The sequence below is a fragment of the Talpa occidentalis genome, unplaced genomic scaffold (genome assembly GCF_014898055.3).
Source record: "Talpa occidentalis isolate TD23 unplaced genomic scaffold, MPIMG_talOcc4v2.1 talOcc4.12, whole genome shotgun sequence".
NCBI classification, from domain to species: Eukaryota; Metazoa; Chordata; class Mammalia; order Eulipotyphla; family Talpidae; genus Talpa; species Talpa occidentalis.
In genome coordinates, this window is record NW_023601212.1 from 38,638,047 (window position 1) to 38,653,609 (window position 15,563).

Consider the following 15,563-nt stretch of genomic DNA (forward strand, 5'->3'; position numbering starts at 1 on the left):
TATTGTCCTAGTGATTGAGAAAGGTAGTGCCAGCAAAGGACTGGCTGTGACCTCCTCTCCTTCCTTTTCTTTGTGACATCTTGGCACTCTGGCATAGTCTTTTCCATTATTTTTTTGCTGTCCAGCTCTTCCTCTAAAGCATGAATTCTCAATAGGGGAAGGTGACATACCAGGGGGCCAAATTGCTTACTGAGGGTGAAAAACCTCCCTTTGGAGGGCTGGTGGCCCTCCAAAGCCAGATTTACCAGATAAAATCTTGTTCTTAAGAATTTAATTTCTATTGCTAGGAAGAAATTAAATTCAATTAAAGTTAATTTAACTAATTGATTTAAATTAAATTTAAACATAATTCCATTTTTCTTCTTAGAAGGGGGTTAATGGGCCTCCCTGGTGGCGCAAGGGGTTAACCACCACCACTATAAAGCTATCCACAGCCACAGCAGCGAGAGAGTTCAATCCCCGGCCAGGGAGGTGACCTTCATGGTGCAACAGACCTCTCCTGTCTTGCTCGCTGCTCCCCTCAAGAGTGTATTTCAGTAGATCCACCTGTTCTTCTCCCCACTCTGTCTCTGGTGAATACTCTCATCCCTCCCCAACCCCCAAATCTCTGGCCTACAACCCAGCTCTTGCATGCACCAATAAATAAATCTTTAAAAAAAAAAAAGAAGGGGATAATGACAAAAGGGTTGACAAATACCATTCTAAAACATCCACTTCAGAAAGCAGAGATTTGCCTGCTTGTTCATCTCTGGGTGCCCAGCCACCACCCACACAAAGGGCATCTGCATGTGGTAAGTGCTCAATTAATGGGCACTTGGGGTGGGATGGGATTCATGTAAAAAAAATTTTTTTTAAGATTTATTTATTTATGCATACAAGAACTGGGGCACAGGCCAGATGTGGGGGGCAGTGAGAGGATTCACCCCCACACACACAGAGTGGGGAACAGAACAGGCAGATTGACTGAAATACACTGCTGAGGGGAGCAGTGGACAAGTCAAGAGAAGTCTGCTGTGCCATGTGGGTAGCTCCCTGGAAGACTGGGGGATTGAACTCATGCCACAGAGGCTGTGGATTGCTTCATAGGCAGCATCTTAACTGCTTGCGCCACCAGGGAGTTCCTAAAAAAATTTTTTTAGGTAACATTTGTTTACAACACTGAATATAATTTAGGGGGATAGGTTCATACCTCTTCAGATGTGTGCAACCACACCCTGCCCACCACCAAAGCACCCATAGTCTTTACCATAGACTATCGGTCCTCCTCCTTGCTTTGTTCTCCCCCTCCCCCCTCCATCCAGTAGCCTCGATTCTGCAATCATATTTCCAAGGTATTGTTTGGTGTATTTGATCAGTTCTTTTGTTTCTCTATATTCCACATGAGTGAAATCATCTAGTATTCCTCTTTCTCCTTCTGACTTTTTTTGCACTTAATGTAATCCCCTCCAGTTCCATCCATGTTGTCACAAATGGTGAGAGTTTATCTTTCTTTAGAGACATGTGGTATTCCATCTTGTATACACACCACATCTTCTTGGTCCACTCCTCTGTTCTGGGGCACTCAGGTTGTTTCCATAACTTGGCTATTATAAACAGTGTTGCAGTGAACATAGGAGTGAATTTATCCCCTCAAATTAGTACTTTGGCATTCTTCAGATAGATACATGGAGTAGAATTGATGGATTATATGGTAGATCTATTTTTAATGTTTTGAGGAATCTCCACACTGTTCTCCACAGGGACTAGACCAGCCTACGTTTCCACCAACAATTTACAAAGGTTCTTTTCTTTCCACACTCTCACCGTATTTGTTGTTTCTATTCTTTTGTGTTTTTTAAAAAGATTTATTTATTTATGCATACAAGATCTGGGGTACAGTCCAGAGGTAAGGGGGCATGAGAGGATTCACCAGGTGGGAAACAGAACAGGCAGATTGACTGAAATACACTGCTGAGGGGAGCAGCGGGAGAGTCAGGAGAGGTCTGCTGCGCCATGTGGGCTGCTCCCTGGCAGGGGATCGAACTCGTGCTGCAGAGGCTGAGGATAGCTGCACAGTGCCATGCTTAACCCCTTGCGCCACCAGGGGGGCCCTTTTTTTTTTTTTTTTAATATGAGGTGTGAAGTGGATCGCACACTTTTTTAGGCCAACCTAAATAGCCTAGGCTGTTTATCCCATAGGTTGTGGGATGTGTTTGAGGTCACTGATGTGTTTTGAATGATCACATATTCTTGTGAAAAAGATTATTCTGGGGCATCCCTGGTGGCACAAGGGGGTAAGACACAACCTATGAAGCTATCTGCAGCCACTGCAGCACGAGTTCGATCCCCAGTGTGGGAGCTACCCACATGGCGCAGCAGACCTTTCCTGTCTCCCCCGCTGCTTCCCTCAGCAGTTTATTTCAGTCTTTTCTGCCTGTTCTATTTCCCACTCTGTCTCTGGTGAATCCTCTCACTCCCCACACCTCTGGCCTGTACTTCAGTTCTTGTATGCATAAATAAATAAATCTTTAAAAAAAAAAAAGATTACTCTGGAAATCTGTAAAGAGTAGGGCAGATAGCAATAGGTTAGCAGGAGACCAGGACTGAGGTTGGGAAAGTGAGTAAAACAGGGCCTCCCCTGGTGGTGCAGCGGTTGAGTGCTGGACTGCGAAGCTGCCCGCAGCCTCTGCAGCGCCGGTTCGATCCCTGGCCACCTGCGAGAGTCCCACATGGTGCACAGACCTCTCCTGCCACGCCCACTGCTCCCCTCAGCAGTGTATTTCATCAGTCTGCCTGTTCTGTTTCCTGCTCTGGCCCTGGTGAATCCTCTCACCCTCCCGCGCTTCTGACTGTACCCAGTGCTTGTATAAATAAATAAATAAACCATTTTTTTAATAAATAAATAAAAAGAAAGTGAGTAAAAGAATGAAGGTGGTCTGGCAATAAGGATAAAACTAAAAAGTTTGTACTAAAGACCAACAAACATGTACAAACTTACTTAAATTTACTGCAAGAAATGCAAATAACATCTCAGATGTGCAAAACTTAACATTTGTTTTGTTTTATTTTAAAGATTTATTTATTTATGTATACAAGAGCTGGGGTGTAGGCCAGAGGTGCGGGAGGTGAGAGGATTCACCAGAGACAGAGCGGGGAACAGAACAGGCGGATAGACTGAAATACACTGCTGAGGGGAGCAGCGGGCGAGACAGGAGAGGTCTGAGATGCTATGTAGGTTAGCTCCCTACTTAACATTTCTTAATATCACTCAACAGCAGTAAAACTTAGAAAAATAGACATTCACACACTTTGTAGTGCATGAAATTATACCAACACTATGCATGGAAAATTCACATCCGCTAAAACTTAAAATGCATGGGCCTCCCCTGGTGGCGCAGTGGTTGAGCGCTGCGCTGCATAGCTGCCTGCAGCCTCAGCACCAGTTTGATCCCTGGCCGCCGGCCGAGAGTCCCACATGGCGCAGCAGACCTCTCCTGCCACGCCCGCTGCTCCCCTCAGCAGTGTGTTTTGCCAATCTGCCTGTTCTGTTCCCCACTCTGGCTCTGGTGAATTCTCTCATCCTCCCGCGATTCTGACTGTACCCAGTGCTTGTATAAATAAATAAATAAATCTTTTTTTAAAAAAAAAAACTTAAAATGCAGGTTTTCATTTGCCTTTGAGGTAACTAATAATTCAACTTGAGAAAATCTTGTATAGGAAATAGCCAGGCAATGCTGCTCATGATAGCAAAACACCTTTCTGTCCTTTCATAGGGGCTGGTGAAATAGATTAAGGTAGGCTGTGCTGTGACATATGAGAGGCTCACAGTCTTTAAGTAGATCTATTTGTGCTTAAGTTTAAAAAAAATAATCTCCAATATAAGAGAAGGAAGCAATATATAAAATGGCATGTCGGAACCAATTTGTGTACATCTTCCATGGCACATAGGTACATGTATGCCAAGTATTTTCTGAAAAGAAGGATCAAAAATTCTTGCTGCGGGGCTTCCCCTGGTGGCGCAGGCGGTTGAACGCTGCGCTGTGAAGCTGTCTGCAGCCTCTGCAGAGCCGGTTTGATCCTGCCCAGCTGGCGAGGGTCCCACATGGCGAAGCAGACCTCTCCTGTAGCGCCCCCCTGCTCCCCCTAGCAGTGTATTTCGTCAGTCTGCCTGTTCTGTTCCCCGCTCTGTCTCCGGTGAATCCTCTCACCCTCCCGCAAATCTGGCCTGTACCCCGGTTCTTGTATAAATAAATAAATAAATCTTTTTTAAAAAATTCTTTTTTTTAGATTTATTTTTATTTATTTATGCATACAAGAGCTGGGGTACAGGCCAGAGGTGTGGGAGGTGAGAGGACTCACCAGAGAGAATGGGGAACAGAACAGGCAGACTGACCGAAGCACACTGCTGAGGGGAGCAGCGGGCGAGACAGGAGAGGTCTGCCTCACCATGTGGGTTTCTCCCTGGCCGGCCAGGGATTGAACTTGTGCTGCAGAGGCTGCAGATTGCTTCATAGTGTAGTGCTTAACCCCTTGCGCCACCAGGGAGACCCCTTTTAAAAAAAATTCTTGCTGCAGGGTGCTTTGAGAGGAAGGCATCGGGGATAAATGCTTATTTTGGACTTTGCTCCTGTATTTAAAATGTTTTGCCAGGAGTACATATGATTTGGCTAAGCTATAAATATTTGCATAATTAGAAACTGTGTTCTGTATACTGTACATTTGACCCTTGAACAACACAAGTTTCAGCTGAGCTGGTCCACTTGTATGTGGATTTTCTTGTAACCAGACAACATAAACTTACAGTATCGATAAATACAGCACAGTACTGTAAGTATATTTTTCCCTTCCATATGATTTAACAGTTTCTTTTCTCCTAGTCTTGTAAGAATACGGAATGTAACACTGAGAACATGCAAAATATGTGTAAATCAACTCTGTTGTCGGCAAGTTTTCTGGTAAGTAAATTTGGGGGAAATTCAAAGTTATATTTGGATTTTCTACCACACACAGTGTTGGCACCCTTAATCGTCCACATTGTTCAATGGTCACCTGTATATTAATATATAGTACATATTTATTCATATGTGAGATGTGACATGTGAACGTGTTTTACTATGTTCTGCATATCCACTGGCATTGCCATTTCTGGGACTGACCTTGAAAGTGGACGTCCAAGTGCATGTAGTTTTCTGTGAGGTTATTTCCAAGTCAGTGGGGCTTCAGGATTGGAAAATAGCACAACTATCATGAATGAGGGATCAACTAAATGCCGCCTCATCCATACAAACACCACATTGTGTGTACATAGAGCACCCTGGAAAGATTTTAACCAAGACAGTTACTTCAAATGTTTCAATTCAGTCTCATCTTCCTTTTGGGGATTTTTCTCTTTGGACCTTTTTTTTCAAAGCACTGACATTTATCATTTTTACACAAAGTCGGGTGTTCCAAGGGAAACTAAAAACCCAAGGGAGTATAGAGCAGTGGGAAGAAACCTAAGTCCAAGGGTGCCTGGAAAGATCTCCCAAGCCCCCTCCTCCAGTCTGTCCTCCTGGCACCGACATTCTTTCTGTTAGGGTAAAAGGATGTCCTGAGCAAACTCCATACAGGCTTTGTGGACTCCACCCCAACTCCATCTAGACACTGGGAACTACAAATCCCATGATCCCCAAAGGGATAGTTGCAAAGATCTGAGGGTGGAGTTAAGCAGCCATTTTCTCTTGTGTTTATAACCAGCCATGTGAGTGGGTCTCACTCTCTTGGCTTATGCTCTTGGCCAGGCAGCACTTGGTCTCAGGGGGTCATTTGGGATTCCAGGTCAGCAGAACAGGTAGGACACATTTAAGAATTTATCTCCCTCTTTTTCTTCCTGAGTTGTTCCTCATTTCCCCCTCCTTGGTAAATAAACCTTTTATTAACCTTTTGTGTGTGCCTGCATTTTAAGACCCATTTAAGTGCACTGGTGAGGACCCACAGTCAGGCAACCCATTTTATATTGGGGTTGCCCTGTAACATTTCCACATCCAGAAACTCCACAGGACAACAGGATAAGAACAATACCAAGCACATGAGGACATGCAGTTTACCCACTCTGGAAAGTGCAGCAGATTTGCTCCATCTCCACAAGAAATGGAAATACATGCAAAAGGCAACACATTACAATATGTCCGTGGTGGGGGCTTCTCTGTTGGTGCAAGGGTTAAAGTCTTAGTGCTATTAAGCTATCCCAAGAGCCATTGCAGTGTGAGTTCCATCCAAGGTCAGGGAGCCAACCCACATGTCGCAGCAGGCCTCTCCTGTCTTACCCCCTGCTCCCCTCAGCAGTGTATTTCAGATCTGCCTGTTCTGCTCCCCACTTTGTCTCTGATGAATCCTCTCACACCTCTGGCCTATACCCCAGTTCCTGTATGAATAGATAAATAAATCTTAAAAAAAAAAAAAAAAAGACTAAGTCCACGGACATTCACAGCAACTTTATTCAGTGACCAAAATCTGGGAACAACTTGAGTTAGTCAACTAAGGCTGTCATAACAAAGTACCCAGATGAGGCAGCTTAAACAACAAAACTTATTTTCTCAACATTTTGGAGACCAAAAGTTCAAAATCAAGGATGGGTGCCTTCTGAACCTCTCTCCTGGCCTTATGGAGCTGCCTTCTCTGTACACCTTCTCGTGGTCCTTAGAACACCAGGGGCTTAGAACACCAGATCCTTAGAACACCAGGGGCCTAGAACACCAGGGGCTTAGAACACCTTCTCCTGGTCCTTAGAACACCAGGGGTTCCCTGGTGACGCAAGGGTTTAATACACAAACTATGAAACTATCCACAGCCACTGCAGCACGTGTTTGATCCCTGGCCAGGGAGCTACCCACATGGCACAACAGACCTCTCCTGGCTCACCCACTGCTTCCCTCAGCAGTGTATTTCAGTAGATCCACCTGTACTGCTCCCCACTCTGTCTCTGCTGAATCCTCTCATCTCCCACACCTGTACCCCTGTACCTCTGGCCTGTACCCCAGTTCTTATATGCATAAATAAATAAATTTTTTAAAAAATAAAGTACTGGGGGGTTAGGGCTTCAATATAGGAATTTGGGGAGACAATTTAAAAGTCCATCAATCGATGAACAGACGTTAAATTGCAGTCCACTTCTACGATGGAGTGGAAGGCAATAAAAATGAGCGAGACTGAAACCCTCAGTGACAGGGACGCATGTCACAGATAAAGAATAGAGACACGGGGCCTCCCCAGTGGCTCAGCGGTTGAGCGCTGGGTTGCAAAGCTGCCCACAGCCTCTGCAGTGCTGGTTCGATCCCGGCCACCAGCGAGGGTCCCACATGGCACGCAGACCTCTCCTGCCACCTGCTGCTCCCCTCAGCAGTGTACTTCGGTCCTTCTGCCTGCTCTGCTCCCCACTCTGGCTCTGGTGAATTCTCTCACCCTCCCGCGCTTCTGACTGTACCCAGTGCTTGTATATATAAATAAATAAATTTTTAAAAAACAAAGAATTTATAAAAAAAATATGATTTTACTAATTTATTCTTAAAAAAAAAAAAGAATAGAGACAGTATGATTCAATTTAGGTAAAATTCTCCCCCACCCACCGGGGTACTTTTTATTTGATGAAAAATATGTGATAGATATTTTTAATTTTTTTTATTATTTTTAATTTTTTACATCATTGTTCATTTTTTAAAAAATGTTTGCTATTCCCCACCCCCTCAGGTGTAGTCCCCATAGAGTTTCCTTCACCAAAGCACCCATGCACCATCACCTCAGTCCCCTGTGCTCCTCCCTCCCTCCCTCTGCTCCCTCTCCCTCCTCCTCCCCTGCAGGATGTCTCCGATTTATATTTGCCTGTTTTTGCTTTGTTGTGTTTTGCACTGTTATTTTTTTTTTTTTACACTGATGTCTTATTTGGTTCCCCTATATTCCTGCTATAAGTGAAACCACCCGATATTTTTCTTTTTCCTTCTGGCTTATTTCTGAGCATAATTCCTTTAGGTGAAATTCTTAAAACTAATCTATAGTAACAGAAATCAAAACTATGTTGACCTCTTAGCAGGGAGGAGACCAGTCTGGGAAGGCAGCTTCCAGGATGATGGGAATTTCCTACATCTTGATCTGTTAGGTTAAAAGCACAGGCAAATACATATGTAAAGAATGGCAGTTCATGTTCTTTAAGACTGCCTGCCTGTATCCGTGCAGATGTCCCTTTCTTAACCTTTTCCAAAACTGCAGCTCTTGCCTTTTAAGGCTGCCTGTCTGTGTCTATGCAAAGGTCTCTCTTTCCTTGTTCTTCTTCCCTCAATAAACTTGTAGTGTACTGACGAAAAACAAATATATATGTAAAAAATGATCCAGTTGCACATACAAGAATTGTGCACTTTAATAATAAAATCTGGCAAGGAACAAAAAAGGATGAGAATCACTCTACCCCAACTGTTTTTATTTATTTATTTAAAGATTTTATTTATTTTTGTGTGGAAGAACTGGGTATAGGCCAGAGGTGTGGGGAATGGGGGTGTGTGTGTGAGAGACAGGATTCACCAGAGACAGAGTGGGGAGCAGAACAGGAGAATTTACTGAAATACACTGCTGAGGGGAACAGCGGGCGAGACAGGAGAGGTCTGCTGCGCCATGTGGGTAGCTCCCTGGCCTGGGATCTAACTCAGGCGGCAGTGGAGGACTGTGGTGGTGGTAGCACTGAGACTTAACCTGTAGGCTACAAAAGAGGCCCCTTTATTTATTTTGACAGATTCTGTTTCAGATTTCTTTGTACTAATGGCACAGGAGGACCCCAGGGTTATGCAAATAACAGCCAGGGGACATGCCAGTCTTTCTGTCCTCACTTGGGGAGCCACTATTCTGGAGACTTTGTGGGGATGTGGGCACCTTTGGGAGCCTGTGGTGCAAGCACACCTCAAAAAATTAAACATAGAATCACCAAATATCCCTCAATTCCACTTCTGGGCATGTACCCAAAGGAATCAAAAACTGGGATGCAAACATATATTTGCACACCCATGTTCACAACAGCACAATTTACTGTGGCCAAAAGGTGGAAGCAACCCTAGTGCCCACTGATGGATAAATGGATAAACAAAATGCATATGCGAACCCTGTAATAGAATTCACCTTTAAAAAAGGAAACTTTGACACAGCCTGCAATATAGATGAACCTTGAAGACATTATGGTGGGTGAAATAAGTCCGTCTCAAAAGGACAGTCTGCGATTTCACTTATAAGAGATCCCTGGAGGGGGTCTAATTTATAGAAACAGAAAGTAGGAAAGTGGATGCCAGGGGCTGAGGAGATACAGGATGGGGGGTTAGTGTTTCAAGGGACAGTTTCAGTTTTGCAAGATGAGTTCTGGAGATGGTTGTGCAACAATGTGAATGTGCTCAATACCACTGAGTCTTACACTTAAAAATGGCAAAGTTAGGGCCTCCCTGGTGGCCTAGGAGTTAAGTCTCAGTGCTATCACTGCAACAGCCCACAGGGAAGGCCTGAGTTGGATCCCCAGCCAGGGAACTAACCCACACATGTGCTGCAGACTTCTCTTTACTCACGTGCTGCTCCCCTCAGTAGTGTATTTCAGTAAATCCACCTGTTTTGCTCCCAACTCTGTCTCTGGCGAATCTTCTAACCTCTCCCCAACCCCCCACACCTCTGGCCTATACCCCAGCTCTTCTATGCAAAAAAAAGGGGGGCCTCCCTGGTGGCACAGGTGGTTGAGCGCAGCACTGTGAAGCTGTCTGCAGCCTCTGCAGCACAGGTTTGATCCCGGAGGGTTGGGAAGCTACCCACATGGTGCAGCAGACCTCTCCTGCCGCGCCCGCTGCTCCCCTCAGCAGTGTATTTTGTCAGTCTGCCTGTTCTGTTCCCCGCTCTGTCACTGGTGAATCCTCTCACCCTCCCGCACATCTGGCCCATACTCTGGTTCTTGTATGCATGAATAAATAAATCCTTAAAAGAAAACTTAAAAAATGGCGAAAGTAATACATTCTATGTATCTTACCATGATTTTTAAAAATAAAAAACACATGAATACATACACAAACTTGCAGCAAATCAAACCCACAAAGAGATACTTTACATCCATTAGGATGGCTATTACTTAAAAACCAGAAAATAACACGTGTTGACAGGAATGGAAAGAAAATAGAAACCTTGTACATTGCTGGTATGATTATACAATGGTGCAGCTGGAGAGAACACTCACTAAGTTGAGTGTTAAGCTATGATCCAACAACTCCACTCTTAAACATGTATGCAAAAGAACTGAAAGCAGGGACTCAGAAGTGTGTACACTTATATTCATTCCAGCATTAGTCAAGTCACAATGGCCAGAAGGTGCAAACAACCCAGGATCCACCAATGATGAAGGGTGGCGCAAGGCGTTAAGATGCAACCCTTGAAGCTTTCTGCAGCCTCTGTAGCATGAGTTCGATCCCCCGGCCAGCCACATGGTGAAGCAGACCTCTCCTGTCTCACCCGCTGCTCCCCTCAGCATGTATTTCAGCCTGCCTGTTCTGTTCCCCACTCTCTGGTGAATTTTCTCACCCCGCACCTCTGGCCTGTACCCGATTCTTGTAAGCATAAATAAATCTTTTTTTAAAAAAAAAACAAAAAAACACTGCTGTACATATTGTAGAGCATACTGGGGTTTTTGTTGATGGCTTCATATTCTGTGGATATATGCCCAAGAACGGGATTGCTCGGTCGTTGTGTGTAGTTTCAGGTACATGTTACTATTTTTTTAAGGTAAATCCAGATTGCTTTTCATGATTTCACCAGTTTACATTCCCAACAGTGTAATTGGCTCTTTTCCCCACATCCTCTCCGACACCTATTGCTGGTGGGTATTTTTTCTATGTGCAATTCTCACAGGTGTGAGGTGGTATTTGTAACTTTAATCTGCATGTCTACATTCATTTTTTTAAGTTAGCTATATTTGCTTTGGTTTTTTTTTTTTTTGCATAGAAGAACTGGGGTGTAGGCCAGGGGTGCCAGGATGAGAGGATTCACTAGAGACAAAGTAGGGAGCAGAACAGGTGGATCTACTGAAATACATTGCTGAGGGGAGCAACGGTGAGACAGGAGAGGTCTGCTGCGCCATGTGGGTTAGCTCCCTGGCCGGGGATGGAACTCAGGCCTTAGGGTGATAGTCCTGAGACTTAACCCGTAGGCCACCAGGGAGGCCCTTGTATGTCTACATTTATTAACTGCTATTCTACTGTAGTAGAGCTGTCACATCAGCAAGGATGATTTGGTTATCACTCAACATACAGTTTTTCTAGAAAGAGGAGAAAGTCTTACTCTTTTACCCCCTTTAATGAGTTCAATGTGCAGCATTTGCTTAATTCACCTCAAACAGTAATGAGGTTTTGTGTATCAGTGGATTCTCATTACTAAATGCATGTCAATCCACTACAATCAATATTTCTGTCAATGCTCCATAATACCAGACTTTCCTTCCCAGCATAAGATTGAACTTAACTCTGGTAGAAGGAATAATGTTCCCTGTCAGTCAGCCAGGGAGGCAGAAACTGTTGAAAGCTAAGGCCCTCCATCCAGCCCATCCAAATGCAGCCGCCCTCCTCTTGGTCCACAAGTATGGTCTAAACCAACGATCTTGGGCTGCACGGAGGCCAGCAACTGGCTGCGTTCTTCACAATCAGTCACTCACTTGTTTCACCCCTTGAGGGTAAGGCCATTAGGACCCAGGGCTTGAGCTGCAACAGGAAAACAGTCATGGTTTTCACTCCTTACACTGAAGTAAATCTTCAGGTAGTTCGTGATAGTGTATTATATAACTGAAACAAAGACCCCAACTGGAAAAGTATCACAAAAGTAGGGAAATTCAGAATTTGGCTAATTTAAAAATGTACATAAACAATATACACAATCAATGACCAGTACAAATCAATAATTTTTCTGTAGGCAAAGGGCCACTGTTTAGAAAACAAGAAAACCTCTCATTTACCTAGGAATCAAATTTGCAGTATCTATGACTTTAAGATGCTATGAGGGACAGAATATCTGAATAAATAACTGGCACTATTCTTGCAGAGGAAAATTTGCTACAAAGATGTTAGTTTTCCTGAAATCTAAATTTAATGCAATTTCTATTAAAAAAAACACCCACTGGTTTGGGCCTCCCTGGTGGCTCAGCAGATTGAGCACAGCACTGTGAAGCTGTCTGCAGCCTCTGCAGGGAGGGTTCGATTCCCGACCAGCCAAGAAGCTACCAACATGGCGCAGCAGACCTCTTCTGTGTCGCCCACTGCTCTCCTTAGCAGTGTATTTCAGTCAGTCTGCCTGTTCTGCTACCTGCTCTGTCTCTGGTGAATCCTCTCACCCTCGTGCGCCTCTGGCCTGTACCCCAGCTCTTGTATAAATCAAAAAAAAAAAAAAAAAAACACCACTACCCACTAGTTTTAGAGGATGTGCCAATTCTGAAGTTTGGCTCAGCTATAGGTGTGAAAATGGGCAACAGCAGCAAGAGGTGCATTAGAAGAACAGCCAGGCTTATGCAGTGGCCCCAAAGCAGCAGGACAGGCACCTGGGAAGTAGAGTGGATTTGCAAGAGGCTCACCTAAAAGAAAAGTGTGCTGTTTGATGCCAGGCCTTGTGAAAATACATTCTCAGTGAGAAATAACTTTGAAAAAAAACACGGTCGTCTGATGTGATCTATTTGATAAAAATATGGAGAAAGAATTTTTTTTTTATCTTCAGGTTTTATTGATAAATAATTGGCATGCATCACTGTTTGAATCCACAGCCTGCTGGTTTGATGTATGTATATTGTGAAAATATTACCACAATAGGTTCAGCTAACATCCATCCACCTTCTCATACAAATACAACAGAATGAAAAATGATAAAAAATAAAGTTTGGCTCAGATATTCAACTACCAGAAATGTTTTGTAGATGGGGACCCACCCACATGTACAAGTGTCTGCACAGTTTGACCAAATGCCTAATTGAGGGACAGTAGTTGCTTCCAAGCACAAAAAGATAAAGTTTAAAATGGGGCATTCTTCTGCTTAGCAAAGGGAAGTACCATACACACGAACATGGATGAACTCCCCAAAATGTATGCTGGACAAAGAGCGCACACTGAACTGAACCAGCAAGTCATCCATGGCAACAAAATTAATTGGACCAGAGCATTGCCTATTGGCAAGGGGAAAGTGAGTGATGGAAATGTTCTATGGCTTGCTAAGGATGTGGGTTTTAGGGTTGTATTCATTTATCAAAATTCAAATTGTACATTTAGAACTTGTGCATTTCATATTAGACTTCATTAAAAAAAAAAAAATGGGTCACCAGTGAGACATTCCTAGGTAGGACATCCTTTAAGGCAGTTTTAATCTATGGCACATTTGTAGCAGAGAAGAGACAGACACGTGCTTTGACTCAGGCTTAGAATGACTTTGGAAGGAGTCAATCCTTGAAAGGATTTAGTCATCAAGGTGTCTGTGGATGTGGAAGACCTACTTTTCATTATACTCACTATATACTTTTAGTGGTTCTTAAAATTAAAAGAATATATTTTTATACTTAAAGTAAACTTGATGGAAAAACTTTACCTTGTACTATATTGCACTGTCATTTACCATGTATATTTGTTACCTGTACAAAAAATAAACTAAGATCCCTATTTTTGTCCTTAGGAAAGTGGTTTACATGTTAAAATGAGATGTCAAATGTACAAGAAAACACCAATTTATGGCCTGGGATGAGGGATGGTCTTTCAAATAGGCTCTAAGAAACAGAAAAGCAGACAAATATAAATTAAAATCTCTATGTAGTAGAGAGATGAACCAATATAAAACATAAGGGTAAATCTCTACTGCTCAAACAGCACCCAGCAAGGACAGTCACATATCATTATGGAAATAAGGAACAAATTCATGGCTACTAGACAAGAAATGTTGAGTCACTATTAAAAAATGCTGACAAGATGTCCACTATGCAGTTGACAAGGATTAAAAGCCAAAGTCAAGCTGGCACTGTTGGTGAGACACTGTTAAGCCCTTCAGAGACATGTTCTGAAGAGAAATATAAAAACATTTATACTTATGATCCAGGGACCAACCTCTCTATATTTCCCTGAGGGAGCTGGAAGAGAATATATAAGGATATTCAGTGCTATTTACTTATATTCTGTTCTGCTACTTATAATAGCAGAAAGTCAATACCTAATTACCTAAGGAAGTAAGTTGACTTTGCATTCAAATTACACTTAGTCCTCAGTTTTGTGACTAAGACTTCTGTAACTCACTGAGTGTAAAATAACTGTTGAGTTGCCACCAAGTGCACCATTATGAAAGTACAGATGCAGTTGTTACTTAACATCCTACCAACTAGCCCTCCAAATTGTGAATGGTCACTGATGCTTTATATACTTCTGCTTAGCTGGCATTTTATAGCAAGTCCTTTCCAAAAGACAAACTAAAGGAAAGAACTGTTGATCTTATAATTCAGTAGAATTGAGTGAGGCTAAAAAAGCACAGAAAGTTCACCTAACAATTTTTTAAACAAAGATGAAGTCTGTTTGGGGACAGCAGGCCAGGACTTCTATCCTCATGTTCACAAGATGGCTACTGCACCACCAGAACCACAGCCCACTCCAGATCAAAGGAGGGCTCCACGGTTATGGGGAAGGCCAACTAAGACTGTTCCTTTAGGAAGTCTTGCCGGGAAAGCACACTAGCAAGTTCTACTTGCATCTTATTATCAGACCTGAGTCATACAAGTCAACCCCTATGCCAAACACACAGGGACACATGGAATGATATTACAGATAATTGTCTCTGGGGTCACCCTCAGTACCGAGGAGCCCATACTCATCCAGCCTCAGGTGAGGTATAACAGAAGTCCTCATAAATCACAAGTCACCACCTAGGGTGGTTTATAGGAGAAGATTTATTTGAAGAAATATTACAACATATAAAAACTACATAAAGTCTTAATTTCCACTCATACAGTGGTAGATTTGATATAATGCATAATAAAAAACTTTTAAAATCCAGATGCACAAAGTACTGCACAGTTTGATCACTAAGTTATTAGTCGATAAACAAACCTCACAGAACAGTTTCATGTCAGTCAAGGCCACAAACACCGTGTACAACACATTTGAACTGACAGATCAACATGTTAAAAATACAACAACATCAGTGCACGTTGGGGATCCCTGGTGCCAGAAATAAGGGCGACAGGAAGGCAAAACTAGTCCTTTGTAGTTTTCTCCTCGACTTTAGCTGAAGAGAAAGAAAAAGAAATCATTGTGGAGAACACACACAGCATGTTATACTAAGCAATAGGCGAGTACAGGAAATATGCTAAGTCAGGAGCCATATATTAACATTCAGGCATGGGTGTTATGGCTGACCAAGTAAGAACCTATAGCAGCTTGGAAATAACATTAAGGGAGACTGAACGGCTGTTCAAAGTGCTCCCGAGAGGGTTATCATCCCATCTGGGTTATCATCTGAAAGAGGTCCAGCTGCCAGACTCACTTGACAGAATTGAGAAAAGTGCCAAGACCTAACTGCACACCCACTGTGCT

At 43.1% G+C, this 15,563-nt stretch overlaps 1 protein-coding gene across 6 annotated transcripts in view; it reads right to left on the reverse strand.

Moving 5' to 3' along the window:
- Positions 1 to 12,698: 12,698 nt before the first annotated feature.
- Positions 12,699 to 15,563, reverse strand: part of DNMT1 (DNA methyltransferase 1) — a 53,084-nt gene continuing 50,219 nt past the window's right edge. For all 6 annotated transcript variants that reach the window (XM_054693264.1, XM_037505746.2, XM_054693262.1 and 3 more), the window contains exon 40: positions 12,699 to 15,255. In XM_054693264.1, coding sequence (XP_054549239.1) covers positions 15,224 to 15,255 — 32 coding nt within the window. In that variant the 3' untranslated portion in view covers positions 12,699 to 15,223. The remainder of the gene's footprint in view (positions 15,256 to 15,563) is intronic.